The 24,602-nt window shown below is 40.7% G+C and overlaps 1 protein-coding gene across 1 annotated transcript; it reads right to left on the reverse strand.

Annotated features, from left to right (window-relative positions):
* Positions 1–258: 258 nt before the first annotated feature.
* Positions 259–9,348, reverse strand: SLITRK4 (SLIT and NTRK like family member 4). The gene is made up of 2 exons (XM_076347210.1): positions 9,299–9,348; positions 259–6,996 (listed from the first exon to the last, which is right to left on the reverse strand). The coding sequence occupies exon 2, from the start codon at positions 6,944–6,946 to the stop codon at positions 4,433–4,435; it is 2,514 nt and encodes an 837-aa protein (XP_076203325.1). The 5' UTR covers positions 6,947–6,996; positions 9,299–9,348; the 3' UTR covers positions 259–4,432.
* Positions 9,349–24,602: the final 15,254 nt, after the last annotated feature.

The raw sequence follows: 24,602 nt of genomic DNA on the forward strand, positions 1-24,602 counted from the left end.
AGATCTCAGAATCCAACTAAAAACTAAATTCTGCTTGTGTTACTAATGCAAAAAAAATTCACTGACTTTGGAGGGACTATTTGTATAACAGAGGCAAGGAGGATTTTGTTAGACAACAGAAGATGGGAAAAACTTTCATAAAAAATAATAACAAATTGTCGAGGTGATTAGAAAACATTACTGTTTGACTACTTTATAGCTTCTCTTTCATCCCCGTACAAATGAGCCGAAAGAGAATATTACAGGCACTTAACAAAGTCTAGTTTCAGAAATACAATAGTACCAAACAATTTTATTAATGTTTCATACAAATTTTTAAGTCAACACTGGCTAATATTTTGACGTTGCTGAAGGCAAACAAAATCATAAACAATAGCTTTCTGTGTTTTACATTGGACTGGATGTTATAAGTAACTATTTTAATCATAAACTAACCTAGAATAGTAATGATCAAAGCAGGGTAAAACCAATACATTTTGTTTTCTTTACTTTATTTCAAAATAGAGTGATTATAAATACATTCCTGTTATAGTTCCTTCCCAACTCTTTGGATGCAACAAAAAAAAAAACAAAAACAAAAACAAAAAAACCCCTCACTGTGCTCATTTCATACAATATCAATGTACAAATCATGCAAAAGATATTATAGCTATTATACCACCATCAAGTTCTGGATGTGTTTTGTTGATTCTGAAACATTTGTTAACATTATTCACAAGGCCATGCGCCTTTTATAATTTATATCGTCATTATGGCTTTTTTTTTTTTTTTAATCATTTAAAAAAAGATTTTTATACTAGATTTCTATATTATTGTCAATCTTGAACACTAAATGCAAAACATAAATCGTCTAATGATCTTGTGTTCTTGCACCATGGTAGTTGCTTTCTGATAAAATTGCACAGATTTTTTCTTTTTCAACAAAACCATTACACTTTATTGATTTTACTTAAAACTGGAAACTTCTTTATAATACAATGAAGACAACAGATTATGTTAACACCTTCACTGATTTAGTTTATGTCTATGGGTCTTAACAGCCATTTTACAAGCATGGCCACTCAAACCAATATAATGAACAGATAGATCTGTTAAGCCACATCCGAAGAGTCACCTTCCCAGATAGACTGACTATAGATTTGAATGGACATTACACTAAAACTGCTGTGCAGACACATACACTGTTTCAAAACATGGAGGAAATAAACTGACATTAAGGTTGTCATTTAAAGTAACAATTTCACAGAAATACAGTGTTTTGCCAACTTCTGCATTCTTCACTCACACTATTTATGCCTACATATTGCATCATATATGTAAAACACTTAGGAACAATTTCTACAGGAAGGTCCAGATTGCGCAACCTTTATTGATGCTGATGAACCCACGCTCAACTGCATAATCCCAAAAGAGTCACTGGGCTCTGTGTATTATACACAGTGTTTCTGAGCTGGCTCTTTTCGAAATCAACAACAAAACTCTAAGCCCCACTCTTGGGCAGGTGTTTAATTTTTAGCTCATGAATAGTACCTCTGCACATGATTTATGTTGAGCTTAAACGTTTTGCTAGATTGGGACCTCAACAAGCAGGAAAATCTGACCCAGTGTAATGGTACAGCAAAACGGTTCAGTTCTTCTTCTTTTGATCAGTGAATAGAAGACCTCACCACAACCCCCTCCCCCCCAAACCACAACACAAAACAAAACAAAAAGAAACCCTCAATTGTTTAGCTGAGGAAGGTATGGTTATTTATCATTGTTCTTTTAACTCAGGGCAACACAAGTCATAAGCATATCAGTTTTAACATCACTTAAAAGTATTAGCTTATTTGCAACTTTTAATATTTTTAACACATGCCTCTCGAGAGAAGCGTATGGGACATGACACTGTCTGACCATGCACTGAAGCATGTCAGAAGCTTTATGCTTTGGCAAATCCCAGTGAATCTTGACACATCCTCAAAGCCATGCAGCACTGTGCAGAGCAGGCACAGTGACCCATTACTCTCAGCCTACTGATGGAGCCATTATAGCCTATCATGTCAGTGCATCTTTAACACTCCTTAATCCAGACTTTTGAAACAATAAGCTCAAATGTTCTTATTCAAGCCTTGGTCATGTATTGCATCATTGGGTGACCAAGAACTTTTTTACGCAAGAAATGTAAATGTACATAGTATCCATGTCCTGAAAATCCCTATGACATCCTGAATGAAGTCAATTTTTGTGCATGGAGAGCAGCAGCTTTTTGAAAGAAACTCAGCCGTTAATTCATCTGTTACAATTTTATTCTCTGAAGTTATGTATCTACGTTGTCGTGTGGACAAAAATAATAAACCAACCCTCTTTCTAAGTTACAAGAGCATAAACAAATGTCTGAAAGTAGGAAAGTGTTGTCTTGTTTTGCTTTCTCTTAAATAAAGAAGCAGTGCTTTTTTTTTTTTTTTTTTTGTAAACTTTGTTAAAAACATGCTGCAGGCTGTTTGCCAAGTATCATTCCAGAATAAAAATTTCACAGCAGTGTCATAAAGCCCTGAAATTAGGGGTTTATAATGGAAATAGCTGACACAGCCTTCTCCATAGTATTATTATTGGGTCTTGCTGTAATATTTGCTAGTTTCAAATTCATGAAAAACATTCATGTTTATATCCTACTAATCTTAATTGATTTATGTATTGATTATAAAAGGGGGGGGGGGGAGGTTCTGGAAGCAAAGGAGATAGAGGGTTTTATCCAAAGCTCATTGAAATGAATGAAAAAATTCCTTTTCAAGTCAAAGAACTTTTGTTAATCTCATAGTACAGATTTGTTGTATGATGCTTTACCAATATATCTCCATTCTCATCTCAAGTTACCATCTATCAGTGAGATACAGTGGGGATTTTCCATTCTCCTGACTACTTTTTTTTCCTAGCTATTCAGATTCAGCTTTCACAAAGGCAAGTTTTCAGTCTCTAGATATGAGCAACACAATACTCTGAACTGAGACCACTATATTTATTTTACACTGTGGTTTTAAATAGACATGATTTGCCATATTGTTCACTGTTCTGATCAGTTTTTTTCTGACTGACAGCAGCCAGACTGACAGCAGCCAGACAGATAATAAGAACAGAAAAATTATGCATATACAATTAAAATATTACCCTTACCATGAATTCCTGTAAGTACTTGTAGTGAAAACTAGATTAAGCTGTAGAGCCCTGAAAAGCAAGACAACTGATGGCAAATAATTGCCTGAGACACAATACTAAAAAACTAATGAATCTATTTTAAAATGTACCATTGGTAACAAATCTGAAATAAGATAATATGCTAATTTCACAAGAATAGTACAGAACAATTTTTTTATTATTATATCTGATCACTTAATTCTGGATAATTCTATACATTACATCCCCAGTTTCCGTTTGGTATATTGTTCTGTTTTTATTTATATTGAATGATTAATGCATTGTGATCAGGAAAACAAGTCAGGCATATTAAATACATATTAAGGAGTACATATTTTTCCTATTTAGTATACAAAGTATTTCATAAATATGAATTATATTACAAAAATAATTTCTGCTACGCTCACACAGTAAGCACTTTGACAATTTTGGACAACCTGTTGGGGTTGCAAGTGTTTCACGTAACTGAGAAGGAACTCTAGTTTTAATTGGAGATGAGTCTTACAACAGATTCTGCATAAACATAAAATATTTTCTTCAGATGCCACAAATACTGCAGAAGTCAGTTTGAACTATTTTCTTTCTTTTTTTTTTTTAATTTTAGGTATAGACATGTATGCTTTAAGTGGTCAAATTTATTTCATAGGTATGTAATGCATGGTATATTTTAAACAAATATTTGCACAATTTAACATTATAATTCCAGTGGTTTCAAGATGCAGGCCATAAATGTAACCAATTTACACATACTATCGAATGTTCTCTCTTTGCATGCTCGTTACTTTTCAGATAATCTTTAAACAGTGCCATTACACCAACAAATCAAAGGACTACTCCAGTTCCACCAACTTAAATCCACGTGCAGGATGAAGGACCCAGCTGAGGTACAAATACCAGTACCAGGTTTCTTGTGTTTGTTCTAACAAATCACAAGGAGACGATGGTTTTGCATTTAAGGTACAAAACATATATGCCTCTTGAGGTTAAATTCAGTGTAACGTGTATAAAGCATCCCTTTGGCAATAGAGTTTGCAGTATCCCTACAGGATTCCACAGGGCATGAGCTTTATGTAGTAAAATCTATTAAGGAAATTCTCCTCTACTTGACAAATCATATGCAGCTACAGTTAATCAGACACCCTTGGATACACCTGCCTCTATGCCTATCAATATAATATAGTATTTGGAAGTTAAAAGTCAACAAAAGGCACTTTCATCATTAAATAAATGTCCTCTGTAGGCAATAGGATTGCATGACCTATATTTTATTCAAAGCTGTTTGTTCTTCAAGGACTTGTAGGTAGTCAGGTGAACCTTGAAGTTTAGCTTTTAGTTCAAAATATTCACTTTTTCTTTGTTCTACTACAATTTTACTATGATTACCACCTATTAAAGATTTCTTGGGTTTTTTGTCTTGTTGTTTCTCTGGATAACGTATTTCAAAGCCACTGACCCCTATGCTGTTGTATTCTTTTTTACTTTCAAGAAAATTTTGAATAAATACATTGGAATCCCTCCCAGGGAATAACTCATCCAGTTCATCAATTGTGCTAAGTCTTTTTCTGGTATCCACATGCAATAAATCTTTCTCCTTGTCATTAATATTTCTCAGAATGACTTTTTGCCCTGGTGGGTCACCAAACGTGAAGCCTGTTTCAGACTCTTTTAAGCCACAGGTATGACTTTTGCTCATCTGCTCAATGGTTTGAGGAATGAAGGCCTCTGCACCTAGTCCATCTTTTTTGTTTGACTTGTGATCATGCTTTCTTAGCTGCAGTTGCATAGAACTGCATTCTTGATTTCCAATCCCTTCATGCTTTACAGTTGGTTTTTTGTTGCGCCGAAGCACAAAAACAAGAAGACAAAAAGCAACAAACACTGTTAAAATAAGCACAACTAATATGCTTAAGATTAGGATGGACAATGGAACTGGGCCACCAGGAGGACTCCGAACTGGTCCCAGTGGTGTTGTAAAAGTAACAACGGGCATAGGACTAGTGAACAGAGCAGATGGCTTGTTTAAAAGTTTAGGACAGAGGATCTCATTTTTCAGAGACTTAAGTTCAATGTTAGCAAACTGTACAGGTGTTTCACATTTCAATTCCTTCACCACAATACCTTCATTTAGCTTTTCAAGCCACAGTTTTAAAGCAACTAAATCACAAGTGCAGTCCCATGGGTTACCTTCCAAATCAATTTGTGTAAGAGATTTTAGCTGATCAAGAACGCCACTTACAGGTAAATACATGAAATGATTGTTCCTCAGATTCAGTCTAGCAAGTGGTGCACCAGCAAAAATGTACGCTGGCAAGCTTCGTAGAAGATTGTTGTTCAGGTAGAGCAACTGCAAATTTGGCATTAAGTCAAAGGTGCCTGCTAGGATTTCTTTGATAACATTGTATTCCAAATACAGATATTGCAAGTTGTGGAGGCCAGCAAACATTTCTGGGCTCAGACGCTCTATCTGATTGCCATTGAGATACAATCTCCGTAAATTTGTAAGGTTGTGGAAAACTTCTCCTTTGATCACTGAAATTCGATTGCTGCCTAAATGTAGCAAATCCAGCCCCTCAAACTCAATGAAATCTGTAGGGTCCACATCCTTAATATAATTACCATTTACATGCAGTTTCTTGGCATTTAAAGGTTTTGGTGCGAGTTCAGCCATTGACTCTATATTTCTTTCTTGGCAATTTACACTTAATCCCAAGTCTGAAGGATGCGTTTTGCAAACACAGGGGACTGGACAAGGAGTTAAAGGAGGCACCCTGGTCTGGTAAGATACGATTTGACTGAGATTGCGATTAGATAGTGCTTTGCCTGCTACTATCCCCGAGATCTTTGAAGGATTTGTAGTCTTTGGCGGCTTTGTGACTAATCTGTGCACTGATGTTTGAGTGGTGTGGCCGTTCGGTGTGCTATAACCGGGCTCCAGCTGCGAGGGAGGCAGAATGCGCACATCAAAATCACTCCCTGTCCCCATGGAGCACAGCTCTTGCTTGTTGGTTTCTTTCAGCAGCCTTCCATACAAGTCACTAGGTGTTTCACAGATAGCTTCTCCAATGTAGATGTTATAGGGCATGTTCTCCAGCCACGCTTTCAAAGGCAATAAATCACAAGTACAATTCCAGGGGTTGTCTTCCAGCTGCAATTCGACAATTCGCCCAATGTGTTCCAGAACTCCAATATATGGAAGTTTCTGTATTCGATTCCCTCGTATATCCAGATGGGTTAGAGAAGCAAATCGAAAAATGTTATCAGGAAGGAATGAAATCAGATTGTCATTAAGAATCAGGACTTTCAGCTTGTGAAGCTTATTGAAGGCTCCTCGTTCAATAAACTTGATTAAATTGTAGTCAGCTTGGAGATACTCCAAGTTCTCTATGCCAAGGAAAGTGTCAGCTCGGAGAATCTTTAATTCATTGTTGTTCAAGTGCAACTGTTTTAATGCACTAAGACCCATAAAGGCCCCTCCCTCAATGTTCTGTAACTTATTATTACCCAGTTGCAAGGACACTGCATGTGTAAAATTAAGAAAGGTATTTGGATATAGAATAATTAGCAGGTTGTTTTGAAAGTTGAGGTGGTAAAAATTAGACCATGGTGGTTTAAGCTGATTTGGTCTGTAGACTGCAACCTTCTCACAGTTGACATAGAGTACATTCTCAACTGACACACAGGAGCAAACATTGCAAATTTCCACAGATATATCAGCATCTGCAGTTGTAGAAGAAACTGGAGATGACAGAACCAGAAAAAGCCACAGAAACATCTTCTTGTGATCAGCAAGCAACCTTAGGCTCCTGAACAAAGATAAAGAATCTAAAGAAGAAGGAAGGAAAGAAAAAAGAAAACATTTTTCAGTTGTCATTGTTCCAAAACATCATTTGGGTTAAAAATTGTATTCCACTGAGCTACTGTACCTGCCAAGTATTATAGATAAACTACAAGAACTGAATTTAAAATAACATGAAAGATTTTAACAACCAAATACACAGGAGCTAGAATGATTTCAAATATGGAATGTAAATCACTGTAGACAAATACAAATAACTCTGAGGTCTGTCAAATATATTTCTCTTTCTTGTACATGCCAAACATGCATAACTAACAAAGTAAAATAACCAAAGGAGATTCCAATTTTATGCATATTTACTCTCCTCAATCCTGCACTGCTCATATGTTGCCATGCATTTCAGGGATATTAAACACAAATGCTGATCTTATGCATGCCCAAACATCTGGGTTGGGATAGCACAATATAGAAAGGATGAAGATGCAGACACAAAAAGCAATGTCAATACTCAATGTATGTATCTATAGCATCAACACATACAGATTATCACTATGTTAATAGTGAGATTCACTCAAGGGAACGTAGGCATGCACACACATTATTTCTGTCACATTATACCTAGTTTAAATAAATAGGTAGTAAACTGATGGCAGAAATACAATGAACTATCCACAAAACAAGATCAGCTCTGGGCGACCAGTGGAAGAAGCATGCACAGGCATACAGCCCCATCCCCAGGAATAACAACAATATCCTGTCTTCCAGGGCAAACCAAAGTCACAATTCACCAGCCTGACACTACTGAAACCTGAGAACTTTTTTTTTTTGTAAAACATTATGTAATTTGCTTTTATCTCTGCACTGATACAGAGGTGGCTTTCAAGAACCCTTCACATATAGTCAGGCCAGCTGAGCTGCCATTTTTTACGCAGAAGAACTGGAGCCACAGCATTTCCTCTGAGTTAGAAGGTAGCTTTTTATTTTTTTTAAAACAAATGAGTCAATAATCAATACATTGCTCCCCCCACCTTCCCCATTCCCCCTATTTCCCAACTTGTCCCTTTAATTTCCTGCTGCAGGAAGCCACCGAGTTGGCAGGAGGAAGCCAGGATGGAAGTGGAGAAAGCAGGAGCCAGCTGGAGGGAGGAGAATCGGGCTGGAGGGAGCCGCAAGAAGGGGAGGATGCGCCGGGGGACCTGGAAGGGAGGGCAGAGGAGGGATGAGGAAGGAAGGGAGGACAGAAGGACAAGAGGGAGACGGAAAGCTGAGAGGAGGCAAGGAAGGAAGAGGGGAAGGGATGGCTGAAGGAGTCAAGGAGGCCGCGGAGCAGGACCACGGGGACAAGAGGGAGCGGAGCAGCCGCTGATGATCCCCGCAGGCTCCCGACTCTGGCCGCGGCGAGCGAGCCCACAGGGGCAGCCCGATGCTCCCGCGCCCCCACCGCTCCATCTCCCTCCCCCTCCCAGGCGCCGTATCCCATTATCCCTGCCTCGCCCACGCTCGAGTCCCCTCTTCTTCCTCAGCCCCGGGGCCCCGGCCGGTGGCGAGCGGGCACACTGCGGGCGCTGCGCGGGGCTGGCGGCGGGTCGGCGAGCCCGGCCAGGAGCGTAGGCACTACCGCAATTTTTTGCCGCAGCCGGCTCGGCTGGTGCCGGCTCCCCTCTGTCGTGGGCGCCCCGTCGCCCTCTGCCTCCCGGAGGGGGAAAGCAGGAGGGACCCGGGCGCACACACATCGCACGCACATGCCGGCTGGGAACGGGCACAGCGCGGCGATACAGCCCAGCATCCCTTCCACCCTCCCTTTGCAACAAGGCACAACCGTGGTCCCCGCCGCCAAATGCTCCCCACCCTCCTTCGGCACCTTTGCAAAGTCCAGCCCGCAGCACGTTCACACACACCCTTTCCCCCGGCCCCACCGCACAGATCCTGCCCCTTCCCACACCTCCAGCGGCTTATCCGGGCCGCCCGGCCCCTGTCCCTCCGCTCGCCCGCTCCCCCGGAAAGGATGGGAGCGGGCAGCGCTGCGCCGGGTGCCGCTGGCCCCGGGCTCCGGGAGGCGGCTGGCTGGCGGGGAGAGGCGAGCGCGATGGCAGAGAGGCTCCGCCAGGAAGCCAGTGTCGCTTCGTCTCCCCCCCCCCCCCCCCGGTCGAAATAACAGCAGTAATTACTATCGCAATGAAAACAAACCTTCAGAATAATTAAAAGAAATCAATACGCAGCCCCGCCATGCCCCCCTCCCCGCCCGCACTCACACGCCCGGCGGGGCGGCCGGCCGCCCCCAGCGATGCTCCCGGCGGCGCTCCGCGGCGAGCCCAGCACCTTCCCTACCTCGGCGGCCGGGGTCGCCGCGGCCCCGCTCCGCTGCGCTCCACCGCTCTCCCCGCGAGGTCTACTCTCCGGCAGCTCCGCGCACGCACCGAGCGGCGGGGGCAGCCGGGCGCCCGCCCGGACGAGCACCCCTGGCCGCGCTGGGCGCCGAGGCGCGGAGCGAGGCGAATCCCGGCGCTGCGGTACCCCGGCGGGCTCCGCCGCATGCAGCAACCGCCTCGCTGAGCCCTGCCCCGACACCGCGGTCCCCCGCACACATGCGGGGAGAGGATCCCTCTGCACACGGGCACCCGCTCCCATCGCACTGCTCTCGCCCACCCCTTGCACGCAGAGAGAGCCCCCTCCCCTTTGCCACACGCACACTCGCACACACATATGCACGCACGCACCGAGCTCTCGGGCGCTGCTTTGGAGGGGAAGGAGGCGCCGCTCCGGGGGAGCAATCCCAGCGCATCGCAACCGCGAAAGCCTCTCCCGCACGCCTGGAGGCGCGTCGCGCCGCCGTTACCTTTCCCGGGGAGATGCCGGGCTGCGCCCCCGCGGAGCTCAAGCGGGTGCGGCGGGGCGGGAGGCGCACCCCGGGGCGGCGAGAGCGGCGGGGCCCCGGTGCCGCGCCGGGCGCCGCGGGGCTGCCATGGGCCGCCCGCGGCAGCTACAAGTGCAGCCTGGGGCATAGCCGGGACGGGGCCATCCCGCCCCCGCTCGCCCGCCCAGCGCCTGGGAGCGCGCCGCTTAGCACCGCGGCTGGGAAAAGCAGAGCGGCGAAGGGAAGAAAAGAAAAGAAAAAAAGAAAAGAAAGGGCTCTTCCCCCATCTCATCTTTTCTGACGACCCCCCCCCCCCCCCCCCGCTTGAAACAAAAGTAGAGGTGGAAACTGAGTGGGCAGGATGGTAACATTTGCTGCATTTAATGTGAATTGCAATTATGGAGCAAAATCGCTGTGAGGAGACATACCCGACCCGTTCTTAAGACAACACAGCTATTTGTGTATCATATTCTTTGTAGTTAGGTGAAATTCCTCCCCTGCTTAGGTACAGCTGCAGTCTGATGAAAAAAATCCTTTAATGTTATGCACTTGTGCAATTAAGAACTCCTATTTACTCTACCTTTCATAATATACTTTAAAATGGTAATGAATTCCTCCAAACAAGGTGACATCTCTTTCCAAAGCAGAAGAGTCAGTTAACCAGATGAAATCTTGCAAGGGGAGTTCAACTGCTTGTCCTTTACCATGAATGCTAACACAATTCAGTTAGAAAACTGTTTATGTATTGCACACATACCGGTTGTGAGTGCTAGTTCTGGGCACTAAACATCAGGGAGTGGAACACAGCAACTGCTTTCTTCATTTACAGAAATGAAATAAATAGCTTGCTCCAAAGGCTGGCTGCATTTAATTGAAATAATTGCAGAATGTTGTTTTGCATTATGCGGATAGACTGATACCTGAAAACAAATGCAGCTGAGACATCAATAATTTGCATACCACAACAGAACTGAAAGTTAACTGTGATTAATATTCAGCCAATTAAAAACTGAAGTCTTTAAAATGTAAACTCTCTTAATTATTGAACCATTAACAAAGTATTGTTCACATAAAAGGGAATGCATGTATGTAAAGGACCCAGTTTGGAAGGATTTGCATATAGTTTAAGCTGAATTTTTCAAACTCTATTTAAATAAACTTATGGAATAGAGAGCAAAGGTCTAGAATAAAATTCATTTAGGACGATATCTGGTTTATAAGTCTGTTTTAACAACAGGTACAGAAATGCAGGTGTAAAGATCAAGGTGCCAGTTTTGTTTAACCAGCTACCTTAAGCTGGATGTTAAATTAATTCCTTGCTTATTTAGTAGACAAAAGAGCATATAAACAGTATCAAAGACAGATCACTACTCCCAGCACCATTCAAACAACTGCTTAGAGCCTGAATCAAAAATCAAAGAGCATATTAAAAGATCATATTTTAACCAAGTAAACTGTGAAATGAACAAGTATTTAAGAGAACTGAAATTGCACTATAACTAAATAATTCTTGATGTTTCTATTACAAGTAGCTATTAACAATGACGTGTTTATGGTGGTGTAGAACTTATCTGAGAAGAAAACTTAGTTATGCAACACAATTTCATTATTAGGGTTTTAGTATGTCGTATTTTTATATTTATTTCTAATTTACAGTCACGAAAAAGCCCTCCTCCTCCAAATTTTATTTAAGTAGTTTCTAAGCTACTTGTCCTAACCTACAACATGTCAAACTCACTAAGATTTAGGCTTATATGTCAGGACAACAAACCAAACCAAACTGAGGATAATTTTGAAGTATAACGTAAGCACAAGCTTAAGGTCAAGACTGTGATCCAAGACGATGACGTGCTTAAGGAATAAATCACTTTAAGGGGTTACATCCTAGAATCACTTGGTTGTATCCCTTTCTTTGAGATCTGGCTAGAAGTTCTGTCACCACTAGTAGAAATTTTCTCTGTAGCCTGATGGTATATAGTAATTGGAAGACAGCAGAGACAGAAAGGGCAAGTTGGATTATCTGGTGTGGTTCCCTGAAGTTTACAAGATTACTTCAGGCTACACACCATGCCCATTATTGTCATCTCTAACCTTTTCTTAAATTTCTTGCTGTGATGGAACCTTATTCATTTCCTTTCATTTTTTTCTCTGTTTTTTGCCACAGGAGCATGTATTTTTCCTTCTTCAGTTTAGCAAAGGGAGAGCAAAAGCTAACAAGCAGATAGATTAGTAACATGATTTTCTGCAAAGAGAAGTATCTGAAGGAAAAGTAGAAATGTGAGATGTACTACTTCCTACCCAAGGAGACACACACAGGGTGGCATTCAGTAATGGTACAATTAGCTTATCAATAATGTCATTACCATATCTAAGTAGAAGTTCTTGGGAGAGAAAGGTAATTTTTACTCTTGGCTACTGAAATTCATCATGCAATCTGCTCAGAAGTTACAGAAGCCTATTTATATTTTGTTTCCTTTCACATTTTTGTGAGAGCTTCTAAACAACACTTTTCTTCTAAACACACAGACATGCTTGGTCACCTACCTCTCCCAATTTACTTCTGGGCTGATGCAGGAACTTGAGACTGAAACTGTGCTTCATGTGTGTTCAAAGTCTGCCAGGAGAAAAACCCTCCTGTAACAGAATCATCAAAATGCAGAGGCCAGTCGAGATGCTGAATCTACTGCTCACAGCATGAAACCTTGGAGAGCATTTTCCTCAAGCTGTTCAGCACACATGCAAATAGGACTTCAGCTGAAGTCAAGGGGAGTTCTGTGCAATAAGTTGCTTTGTTTTTTCATCCACAGTAATTTTCTGAGTGAGAAATGAACTGATAGGAAACAGGAGCTAAACATCCTACTAATTCCTGAGCATTTCCAAGTACTATTTAAGATACAGTGTCTGAACTCAGGCTGCATGTGTACACATAAGTGGTGGGGAGGAGGTGTCTTTCATACAATTGCCAATGTCCTACCTTTATACTACCTGTGGATGCATGGGCATCCTAAACGCTTTTCCACAGGCACTGAGTTGCACTTTTCTGCTCTCTCTCCAGTTTGTCTGTTGTCATCCTGAAAATGAAATAAGGGTTAGTCCCCGGTAGTTTGAACTAACCAGAGATACTGATGACCCACACACCCGTGGCTCTTGAAATCAGAAGACCAAGACAAGAAATTGCAATTGCTGTGACCAGCATGGGAGCATGCTTTCCTTGTTCATGTGCTGACATCTGTACTGGTCAGCTGTGAGCAAGCGTTGTGTACCCAGCTGCCAAAAACACACCTGGGAGAGAAGCAGCGTGCACACAAATGTATTTGGGTTGTTCTGTTTGAAAAGGTTCATGCCAGGAGTAGAAACTCATATAAAAAGTCTCTAGAAATTAATGGGAATCCCTTTGGATCAGGCTGTATTTTATAATCATTATGTAAGCACTACATGTTAATCCTTCTTTTTCCCAAAGAATGGTAAAAATAGCCCAAAAGTTAATGTTGTGGCCCTTCACACAGGGCCCAGGTAGAGAAGAAACGGTTTTGTTTGAACACATAGAAAGCTGGTTAACAATTCTTTGAATAGGAAAGCAAAAGTTTGTGTGGGCTCTGTCTGTTTCTGGAGTTTCCATGGCTAAACAATTTCTGTTTAACAAGTCTACAACATGTTTCTGCTCCCAGATAAATCAGTAACAACTGCCATACTCAGCAAACAACATCCAACACAGCAGAATACAACAATGACTGTGCACACTGTCTTATAATAGGGCTTCAACTGACAGGACATAGCCTTTTGAGGAGAAAAAAAAAAAAGGCAATAACTCCACCCATTGTTGTCATCTTCTATGTATTTTGCCAGACTGTCAGTCAGAAGAGGGGGAGGGAGAGCATCCTTGAAAACTCTGTATGTATTAGAGTAAGTCCCCGCATGTGCATCCTTTTAAAGGTACAGTGTGATAGGAGACAGTGCAAGTCTGCAATACAAGACAGAAGCACTGTGAAAGAGAACTGAGCTAAATAAAGTGGAAGAAATGCTGTCAGATATATGTCTCTGCTTGGCTCCGTATTATTTCCACCTAACTTACTCCATTTAATCCAGGACCCCTCTTCAATGTGCAACAAGTATCCCATCACCTGCTACAGGAAAGCATCACCTGAGAAAACACTGAAATGCATGCATCCCTTCGACAGGGATTGGCAGGGATTTTTCATTCCATCTTTTCCTACTCATTTGCAATGAGTCGTTGTCTTGAATGTTCGACAAAGCAGACATGCTGCTAGTAGCGGGTCTTCTGACTAACTCTCTTTGTAAACTCAATCTGTGGGGATGTCCAGCTCCATAACACTACTCTTGCTGGATTTTACTGTCAGGGCACAGTGGGTAGGCATTTAATTTCACTAAATTGCAAGATGTCCGGTGCTTTACTTATTTTCTTTCTCTGTGCTCATTTACCCAGGGGTTGTTCACCCTCCAGCTCACTGTCAGAGGCTAAAACCAAGCTTGGCCTATCCTCCTGCCCCCTGAGACAACAATAAGTGTGAAATCAGTAGACAAAGAAACTAATGAAAAAATAATGGATGAAGACCTTATCTGGGATATTTTTCTGTAAGGTTGTATGATATAAGGTTAAATGCAAAACCTAGAAGCAACTGCTGTCGTCCTACCCAAGTCTCTTGTGGAAACTGCTCACTAAACTGATTTTTCAAGAAGATAAATATATTTAGAGTAAGGATTCCATGCTAGAAAACTCTGACATTATTGAATACACTAAATCATGAAATAACACTTTATCCTCCCTGAGTGAACAGCCCATATACTGCAGAAAAAATTTAAAGAAATTTGGCTGTGGTTGGAAATGATGGAGGATAGGAAGGAAAGAGGTACTCTAAGAAGGGGGAAAAATGTATTGTGTTACAAGGCTTGTTTCTTTATTTGCTCCTAATAACTTTGTCTTCAACAGTGGAGCAGGGGAAATCTTTTATGCTATGAATACCATAACTGTTAGGCTTCCAGTCAGGATTGGATGGGTTGAGGTCACTTGACATTAACAGAATGTGAATTTAGAATATTCTAATTTAAGTTCTCACTCCTCCACGTTTTCCTCACATGTGAGACTATTTCTTATCACCTTCTGGAATTCCACAGACTTAACTGAGGCTTCTCACGTGTGTAAAGGTCGATGGTATAACCCCCTCATTAAGCTACCTGCAAGCAGAAAAGTTTCTTACTTTATTTCTTAGAAAGTTCAAGAATAAATCTTACAATAAAAATATGATAAAAGAGAATAAAATAATTGTCAATCAATCTTTAGAATGAAAAACAAATACTCTATTTTTTGCTGAAGTTTAAGCTGTTGCTGTCTCTTGGACAAAGAGCTTCAAGCTGTGGCAATGTGGAACAGGGAATGAGCGCAGAGCAACTTGCCAGGTACTCTTGTCTCGGCACACTGGGGGAGTTACTTCCCAACCACTGCAGTTCCTTTGCTCATCAGCTGAAAGGCCACTGTGGTAGAATGAATAGGCGTCTACAGAGGAAACCATGTTTTTACTTGGTTAAACTTGTAAAGTTTAACTTGTAAAGGTTAAACTTGTAAAGCTTGTTACTTGATTTAGGGAACAAGTTACACTAAGGGGGAAATACCTGAAGCAAAATTAAGATATTGCATGAGTTTGTTTATTGCTCTACTTTAATCTGCTTTTTCTTCTGGGGTTTCTTTTGCAGTTGTCCTAATTTCCTCTACTTTTACATTTTCTATTAATTTCAATTAAGGCCTCCATAGGCTCATGAGCTAACAGACTTTATTATTATTGTTTTAAAAAAGCAGGCCTACACTATCTTTTCTATTGCCTCTAGACTATTGCAAAGAAATGTAGGAACATGGTCATTCAAGAAAGAAGAGAAACTGCAGCTACTGCAGTAACTGAGTGGTGACTTTTTTTTAACCTAATGATTAAACACCAATGCTGATCTGATATAAACTGGCTTCAGGGAAGGGATGCTGAACCAGTAACCAAAAAAGAGATGTTTGCTTTTAACAACAAACATTTTGACACCATATCAAAATGATCAGGAAAGAGATTGTGGTTGAGATAGGTGTGTCACCCTCTTTAAGAATTTCAGCCCTGCCTGGATGGAAGGGGGAATGTCCTCTCATTAGCTGGCTGCCTCACATAATTGTCTCCAAGGCCTGAGCAGCCAATCCAGACTGTCCAAAAGCAGGTAAAATGAAATCTTTCTCATCTTAGCAAAGGCTTAAGCACAGCAATATGTAGAGGCAGCTCTGCTGCATTCTCCACTGGAAGGATGCACCAGGGAATGGGAGCTGAACCATCAAAAGGAAGATGGAAAAAAACAGAAATATCTTTAAAAATTTAAAGATAGGTTTTAAGGTGGGTAAAATAATTCAGGGCAGTGAGGTCTTTCAAATGATTTTTTTTAAAACTTCCTACAGTTTACAAAGTATATCAAAAGAAAGAGAATTCTGACAACGTGACACAACTCTTGTAATCACGGTGCTCCTAAGTGTGTCCCAGCTTCTAGCTACATGCCATGCCTCACATCTACAGATAAAACTGAGATGGGTGCTTAGAAAACAACAACAGAGATATAGGTACATTAGTAAGAAGGGACAAGTTCTGCTCATTTTTATATTTATGGGGTGGTTTCATGAAAGAGGGAAGGACTAGCTGTCTGTCCTCCCTGTTTCCCCTTATCATGTCCCTGCTACCAGGCAAAAGGTCCTGTCATACTCTTCCCTTGTGCCATCTCTGGCACTTATTGGACCCTCCTTGAACCAACTCACTAACATCAAAATAGTGGCTTTTTTCTTCTCTTGATTAGGTTAGTTTTCAGCCAAATTAGTGAACTGAATTGGCTTATAAAGAGCTCCAGCATGTGTCAAAGATGGTGTATGACTAGTGGTGGGAGTACCCAGCCACTTAGTACCCAGGGTGAGAGAGAGATGGGGGGAGGATGAACTGGACTAAACACAAAGCAACAGCATATGTTAAATGTTTTACAATGTCTTTTGTATCTTCACAGTCACGTAAAGTCAATTTTAATCAAAGTTTATATAGAAAAGTAAAGGAGAAAATTAAACTTCTGTAGAGTTCCTTCGCTCCACTAGAACAAGGCCTGGATTTTCTCACACTTGGGCCTTTTAACATTTAAAAAGGAAAGATATCTTTTCTTCCCACATGCCCATGAAATCTTATTTTTGGAAGAGACATTTATGCATATTTACTAAATAGTGAAAGAATCGAAAGCAGATTTATGTAAAAAGTCTAAACCGATGCCTGAATGATGGAAACATTGTAGTCTAAAGGAAAATTCTAGTCTTATTGGAATCCTCTTATGCCAAGAGGAGGATATGCTTGTAGACACAGTCAGTATAACCAAAGAAAAAAAAAAATTGTCTCTGGTTGATCTCAAGATCTATGACCTGAATACTCTTCTGACATAAAACATTTCGGGTCTTCTCCAAGATGTGAAGTTATAACCTGCCAGACAAATCTGAAGCCAGCATGCTCTGAACATAAAGGGAAATTTATTTTGTTAGATAAGTGATTCATATATCAATAAAGATATTCAGATTTCACATATCAATAAAGTAAGTAGGAAGCATTGCAGAAAGATGAAGAAGAAAAAACTGATATATCGTAACAAGGGGACCCTAGCAGGGATCACATTAAATAACTGAAGAACAGACTTGAGTGACTGGAAAGAGCAGCAGAGGGGATAGATTTAGGAAGCTTGTACAGAGTTTGGAGGGCTGGCTAGGAGTGCATGAGTAATATTCATAGAGACCTTTATCCGCTAATGGAACTGACAGAAGCTGACAATTATGACAACGGTAACGAACCTGTCTTACCTATTTTAAGACACCTTGTATGAAGAATTCAGAGAGAAAGAAAAAAAAGATTATTCCTTGATTGGTTAAAATACCATAACTTCAAGGGATTCCCTTTCTGTTCGCTCTGCATAGAAAATATACAAAAGCACCATAATTGCAGAACATTTAAATAGGTCATTTAAAATAGATCCTACAAAGTGAGAGAAAAAAAAAAGTCCACCCTACTTTAAAGTCATTTTTTTAACAAAAAAGAAAGATGATTACTTTCTATTACCTTCCATGCTTTAGAAGGCCAAGAAAGCCTGTAGATTTACTTTAGAAAGCCTGCAGATTTATTTTATATGGCTGCTTTGCCTTGAGATTAGCCCAAATGTGATGTCTTCTTGATGTTTACAGATGCCAAGGGATCTAAGACATCTCATTTTTCCCCTTTTCAGTTTGTTCTGAAAACATGTTATATTGACTTCATGCCTTTTTCTTACGCTATTTTGTGCTGTTTCCTCTATCTCCAAGGTCGTTGCCACTATTGCATTTATTGAAGGAAACTTTCATTGGGGTTGCAGTGGATGTAGTTATATTTCCTTGACAGCATTCCTTTTAGTAACTCTGTGGTTTTCATTCAGGTCATTAAGTAATTTTTGAACAAAGTCAAGGTGTAATGCATCTTTCACTGAAACCAATGAAGTCAGACTCAGTTTTGTTTAAAATAAGGGGTTTTGATGCTTTCATGTTTTCGTAAAAAATTCCAGTGTAATGCCTGTTTTGAAAATAAACTTTACTTCCATGTGCAAATCAGCATTAGCTCATACTATAAGTATGAAAACCAGTTAACTAACACTATGAAATGCTATTCAAGTATTGTTTCCCTCCTCAGGTTGTAGCTTATTAGTTTTGACAGGTGCACAATGAAATTTAATAGGAGCCGAAAAGGTCTTTATCTGTATGCCTTTGGCCCTTTAAAACTGATGTATAGCTGGCAGGTCCATATGGATGTGTGCATACAATGGTCCAAGTTTCAGCTGAGATCAGTGATCAGTAGTCAGTGGGAGTGAAGCTGTCCTTCGGGTATCAACTTAGCATCTAATTTTTTCGGAGCTGCTTATCAGCATTTAATAGCATTTCTCTACCTGCACCTAAATATGGTTGGGCATTAAAAAGAGCAATTTAGGAGCCAGCCTACAAAACAATGAAGTCAAACTCATAATGCTTAGTCAGACTATTTATTATCCAGTTTTTGGAAGTAGTTACTCACTTGCATTATTGTTCCACTTAGTACAGGCCTTGAGGCCGTATCTCATCAACATCTTATCTTCTATTTATGTATTTGTTCATGTGCTTGTTTTCTAAATCATGGAAGAAGACTACGTCAGTTCTAGAGATTTACTGAATAGGTGTTAGAATGTGGACATTCTTGAACATACCAAACCCAGTATTATTAATGTAGTCAGAGTTGAGAATCAATATTCCCCAAATGCATCATAGAGGCTAACAGCTGAATTTTGTGGCCTTTGTTCTGTCAGCTTCTGTCAGCTTTGGATTTCTTTCATGAATTGACATCTCTATCATATGAAAAATCCCTACCGAACATTTAATCATTTTGTTGTATTTCCCTGATGACTCATTTTTTAATTAAAATAGGTATATTTAAAAGAAGTGTTATTTTCGAAGAACTAATTTTCAGCAATACTTAATGCTAAGCAGAGCTGATGATCCTAAGGTAGAAATGTCAGATATGAAAGTACAAGAGAGCAGAGTAAGGCAACCTACCCCAAAACATTTATCCTGGGACTATTACATTGTCATGGCATCACTACGCAGTTCTTTATCAAAGAACATTAAAGATGAGGTTCTCAGATCCTTTCTCCAGACCAAAGCAGAAGAGAGCTACCACATATGAATGGAAAATTGAATCTTTTGCTGGCTTTATACATTCTAAAAACTTTCTGCATCTGAAAAGAATTAAGAAAGCAAATGGACAAACATAAACTGGAACAAGCAAGCAAACCAAATTCAGAAAACACTTTGACAGTTTTGCATGGAATTCCCCAAAAAATCATTAAGATTTGAAAATTTGCCAAAGTTCGTATCTGAAATTTAAAAGTTAGAAAACATTTCCACTTGCTCTGACAATAAATATTACACATGATGTAACATCTCAGCTGATAATGTTCTTTATAACACATTTTATGAATCATCACAGTTCTCTCTTTATAACTCCCTATCACTCCTTGCCAGAAGGAAAAACTGAGGAACAGAGCTTTAGCCTATTTTTTAAAATCAGGAGTAAGGATCCTCTTAATGCAATGATCTTTGGGACAGACTTTGATCTGCAAGTGTCTCTAGTTGCTTAACTCTTATTCAGGTGTGTAATTTCATTACAATTAATGAGAATTAGATACGTGTTTTCTTGCCTTAATTGCCTTATTTGTGTAAATAAACACTGGATATGGTGGTATAATCTCATCAAGGATTTCAGTTCTCAAATTCCTATCAATGCTTTGTTCAAGCCACAGTTCCTGCTACAGGGCTGCACGTCTGCCTTTATGCTGGTCTGTCTGACTAGAAAATCACATCGCTTTTCTTTGTGAACTACTTTGAAGGTTTCAAGTGACAAATAACAGGGACTTTAATCCTCTCTTTTTCCACATAATTTGTAAATCAGAACCATCAAAACACATGTGCAGTGAGAGAGTACGGCCTGTGGTTTGAAGAACATTATGGTTCACTGCATCTCTGAAGTACTTTGAGCTTACATTTCTTAGATTTTATTTCAACACCTCTCTTGTATTCTCTCCAGCCTGTTTTTCTGAACAGTGAAGCAGCAAATACAGATATACAGACTAGCGCCTGATAAGACCATTTGTTAAGTAAAATTCTCATCTCCTTTTCAATCTTGCAACTTCCTATCATTATATCTAGGTTAATCAAAGACAATTACTGAGCCCCAGTGAAGCTGCCAGAGATCTATTTGGATGCACAGAGGAAGCCCATATTAATAAACACAAAAACTAGTTTTGTATCATTTGAAATAATTATTTTCACTGCAATGAATGGTAGCAAAATCAGGTTTTTAGAAAGGGCAGGCAGTGATTTCTTTGGTGAGTTACTGTTCACTTAATGGCTCCTTAAAAATGATAAGTTTTTCACACTGCAGAAATTAGCCTGCCCTTGTACCTGTGAAATAGTATTACAGCAGTCTGGAAAATGTCCTGAAGTGTTGCACTTTTGTACAAAATGCAGTGGATATCTGCATATCACCACACAGGGGTGGGCTCTGAGACTCTCCCCGTGACCTGAATTAGGCAATGAGCAGACAGCAAGTGGATGTGCATTGCCAGTGTATGGAGCCGGCATGTACATGATACATAGTCCATGTGCAAGGCATCCAGGTGGGTAGGAGGTGATGGGGAGAGGAAGCACATTGTGCTCCTGGTATAGGCAGATCTGCTCCAGTTTTGCATCTGCTACTGAATCCCTTAACCTGACACTTTAACACCACAGGAGAAGAACCCAACCTGCACTCTTAGATCTAAGAAAACAAAAGCTCTGTCTTTGTTTCCAGAGGGCTGGGTTTGCTCCCCATTGGTGTGCAGGATCAATCAACACAGATTCATGGCCCAGGATTGTATCTTACTATGCCTTAAGCTCCTCCTGATGGCAGGTGGTACTTAACATTAGCAAGCCATTTCCCATCCCCCTTCTAGCTCCACTTTAAAATCTCTGGAAGTGAAGTTGTGCATTTGGGTCACTGAAAAGATTGGACTCAGTAAGTGAACATGGTCATGTCACATTTTATGTGATTAAATCTGCTTTCTGCAGCCATCCTTATTTGAGAACCTAGGCCTCCTCACAACAGGATGTGCTCCACACTTCCTGGAGGGCCATTCCTCTGGCCTTGAGCAACAGGCCAACACTCATCGGCAACTGGGTTCAAACTACGAGTGAGTCAGAGATCATCACAGATCTATCTTAAAGCCTTGTTTAGAGTTTAAGAACTGGCTAAGCTGCCTGTATAGATATATGAAAAGTATTTAAGGGCATTAACCTCTGCCCCAAAACACTCAGTAAGATTTTGACTCTTAAAAGTGCCTCTTTTGAAGATGCACCTTCAGTGATTTGGAAAACATTACTGTCTATTTAACTCATGCATTAATTCCCATGAAGGAATGTGCACTGCCTACGGTTGCAGTCTCTGCTTTTGCTCTCTCTGATGTAGTTGCAGCTGGATCAAACCCATACTTTGTTTCCTCAAGGAAGGGGAATTGATTCATTGGTGAAAAGTGTTTTCTTCTGTAATTTCACTAAGGAACATTCCTTGGCTATTTTCATTGTTTCTTCTACCAGAGCTGACAAACTGAGGGATGCTTAAAACATCAATGTTTTCTAAAGAGCTTTTTTATACATTGTGCATTATGTTTCAACAATTCTGAATCTGGAATGAGGTAGCTGCATTTCAATGTACTAATCACCTAAGTTATCAAAACAAATGACTGATCTGCTAAGACAGCTAGCATTACTTCTAAGCTGCTCCATGGGGTAAAAAATAGTGAGCTTTTCAAACAGCACAATCATTGTTAATTAGATAGGAACTTATAAGAAGGCAGCAATGAAATTAAAATAATAACTTGGTCTAATATACTTGAAAGTCCAGACATTAATATCTGATTGGGAGGAGCTCTGAATTACACTGAAGCAAGTTCCAGAATTGGCTTCTTATTATTCAGCAGGCAATCTATTTGCAATATTTAACAAATCAGGCATTTGATGAATAATTGTTGACAGATCTTGTCTGCTTCACTACTTTTCACAGAACTGCATCAGTGAGACTAGACACAGCGTATGTCTAGGAGGTCCCATAAACTTGCTTACGGTTTCGTATACTCAATTTCTGAAATCCACCAAGGAACTGTTAATATTGTCCCTTATACAAAATCACTTGTTAACAGGTCTGGAGGAACCAGAAATCTGCTAAACAGCTCCCTGGTGCTGCTATATGGAACTGTTAGAAGAGCTCTGTGTTTGATTTAAGAGTATATGTTGACCCAAATTTGGCTCTCAGCAAAAACAAATTAATGATCATCTGAAAGAATGCAACACACATGATATAAATGGAAGTAGAAACTCCCCCTATCAATAAGAAGGGAGACAAGCTACTATTTGAAACTTACTCTATCTGTAATGTTTCATTCATGAACACAGTTACCCACAGCTTATTTTCCGAGTGTACAGCCCTCAGATATTATTCAGTGTTTAGTAACTTTTTGTGGATCCATCTGATAAGAATCTACTTATCTTCAATTTGCTCAGATCTTGCAGAGTGTCCTCAGTCAAGATTTGGACTCTGGGACAGAACAACACAGTTCTGTTGCTGACTGATGGCCCTGCAGCTAATCAATTTTAAATTGCAGGGACCTTCCGGCAAATAAAAACCAGCCTGCTCCAGGGACAGAACTGGAAACTGTGGAGCTAAGACAGCATGGCCTGGACTCCAGAGCTGGAAGGTGAGTAGGCATGGGGAGGTGGATGAAGGGCTACCTATCATGCCAGTTACAGAGCAGCTCCTTGGGGCTGGCCATGAACAGCAGGGGAAAGCAGGCTTTGCTGAAGTCAGTTTTTAAGCAGGAACTGGCTGGTTCTACATACCTAAACCAAAGAGCCCCCAGCCCCACAGTGCTTGTTGTGAGCTAAACGTTTGCCCTTGAAAGAGCTTTGAGACCTGGCACAGGGATTTTAGTTTTTGTAGGTTCAGTTGGATCCAAGCCCTGTCTTTACTGTGGAATGGGAGAATATAAAAATCATTCCACCTTCCCTGTAAGAGTAAAGATAGCACTCCCCATGAGCAGGCTGGCAAGGCTACCCTTGCCACTAGCCAAGAGAAGAGCTGGCCTGACTCTGGGTGAGTGTGATGTTTCATTCCTTGGTGAATCAGCTGAATGTTTTGCAGCATAAAGTCATGGAAAGGGCGTAAAACATAAAGCTGCACAGTATTTTTTTAGTTTTCACTTGACATCCTTTTAAATTAGGAGCAAAGCACCTGGATCAGTTTAGTAAGTTGGCTACTCTGCTTTGTTTACACTGCAATTTGTTTTGTAGTGAGATTAATTTGTTAAAAGTTTCATTAGGAACCTGAGAATTTCAGTGGGCTAAACTGCAGTGCCTTTATTTCTCACAAGCTAGTCTGTTTGTCTTTCACTCAACAGCAGTTCAAGCCAAAAGAAGCCCAGATGAATTCATTGGGTTTGTTTGGCATCTCAGAGTGCAGTTAGATGACATAGCTGGGCCAGTAGACCTCAAAAAGAGCAATTTCTTTATCCTCCCTACTCCAGGCTGGAGCACGTGCGTGCATGCATGCATGTACACACATGTACACACACACAGAGGCACACACAGAGTGATCAGGATTTTTAGCCTGGATCACTCCCCCAGTCTGCTTTAGTACACAAGGCCAAACAGTTGTATTAGCACAACTGATGCAAAGGGACAGAAGTGAGTGACAGGAAAATACGATGCTTAAACCAGTTCCCAGAGGATGTGCGTGTGAAATGGCAAATTAAGATGTTTCTTTGGCCATGGTCTGATAGTACAGCCTCAGAGCTTCAAGTATCAGATCTGAAACACTGCAGCCACAGGATGCAAAGTGCTGTTCCCACCTTGCAAAATGTTTAGCTCCCTATGCTGGTTCAAGTTAGTTCAGGACATTTCCGTTAGACTAAAACTCATGCTGACTGTTCAGGCACTAATCATCCGTGCCACTTTAGCTTTATGCCTGATCAGGTGTTGCCTGTCTTCCCACAGCCAGCAGGAACCCACAATAAAATCTCAGAGCCAACATAAGCTCCATATCATGTGCTGTAATTTAAGAGAAATGCATACAACTCTATGCGTACACCTGGTCTGGATTGTTTTTGTAACTTTGAGTGATCTTTGTTTTGTACCTT

This window comes from Aptenodytes patagonicus, chromosome 9, assembly GCF_965638725.1.
Source record: "Aptenodytes patagonicus chromosome 9, bAptPat1.pri.cur, whole genome shotgun sequence".
NCBI lineage: Eukaryota > Metazoa > Chordata > Aves > Sphenisciformes > Spheniscidae > Aptenodytes > Aptenodytes patagonicus.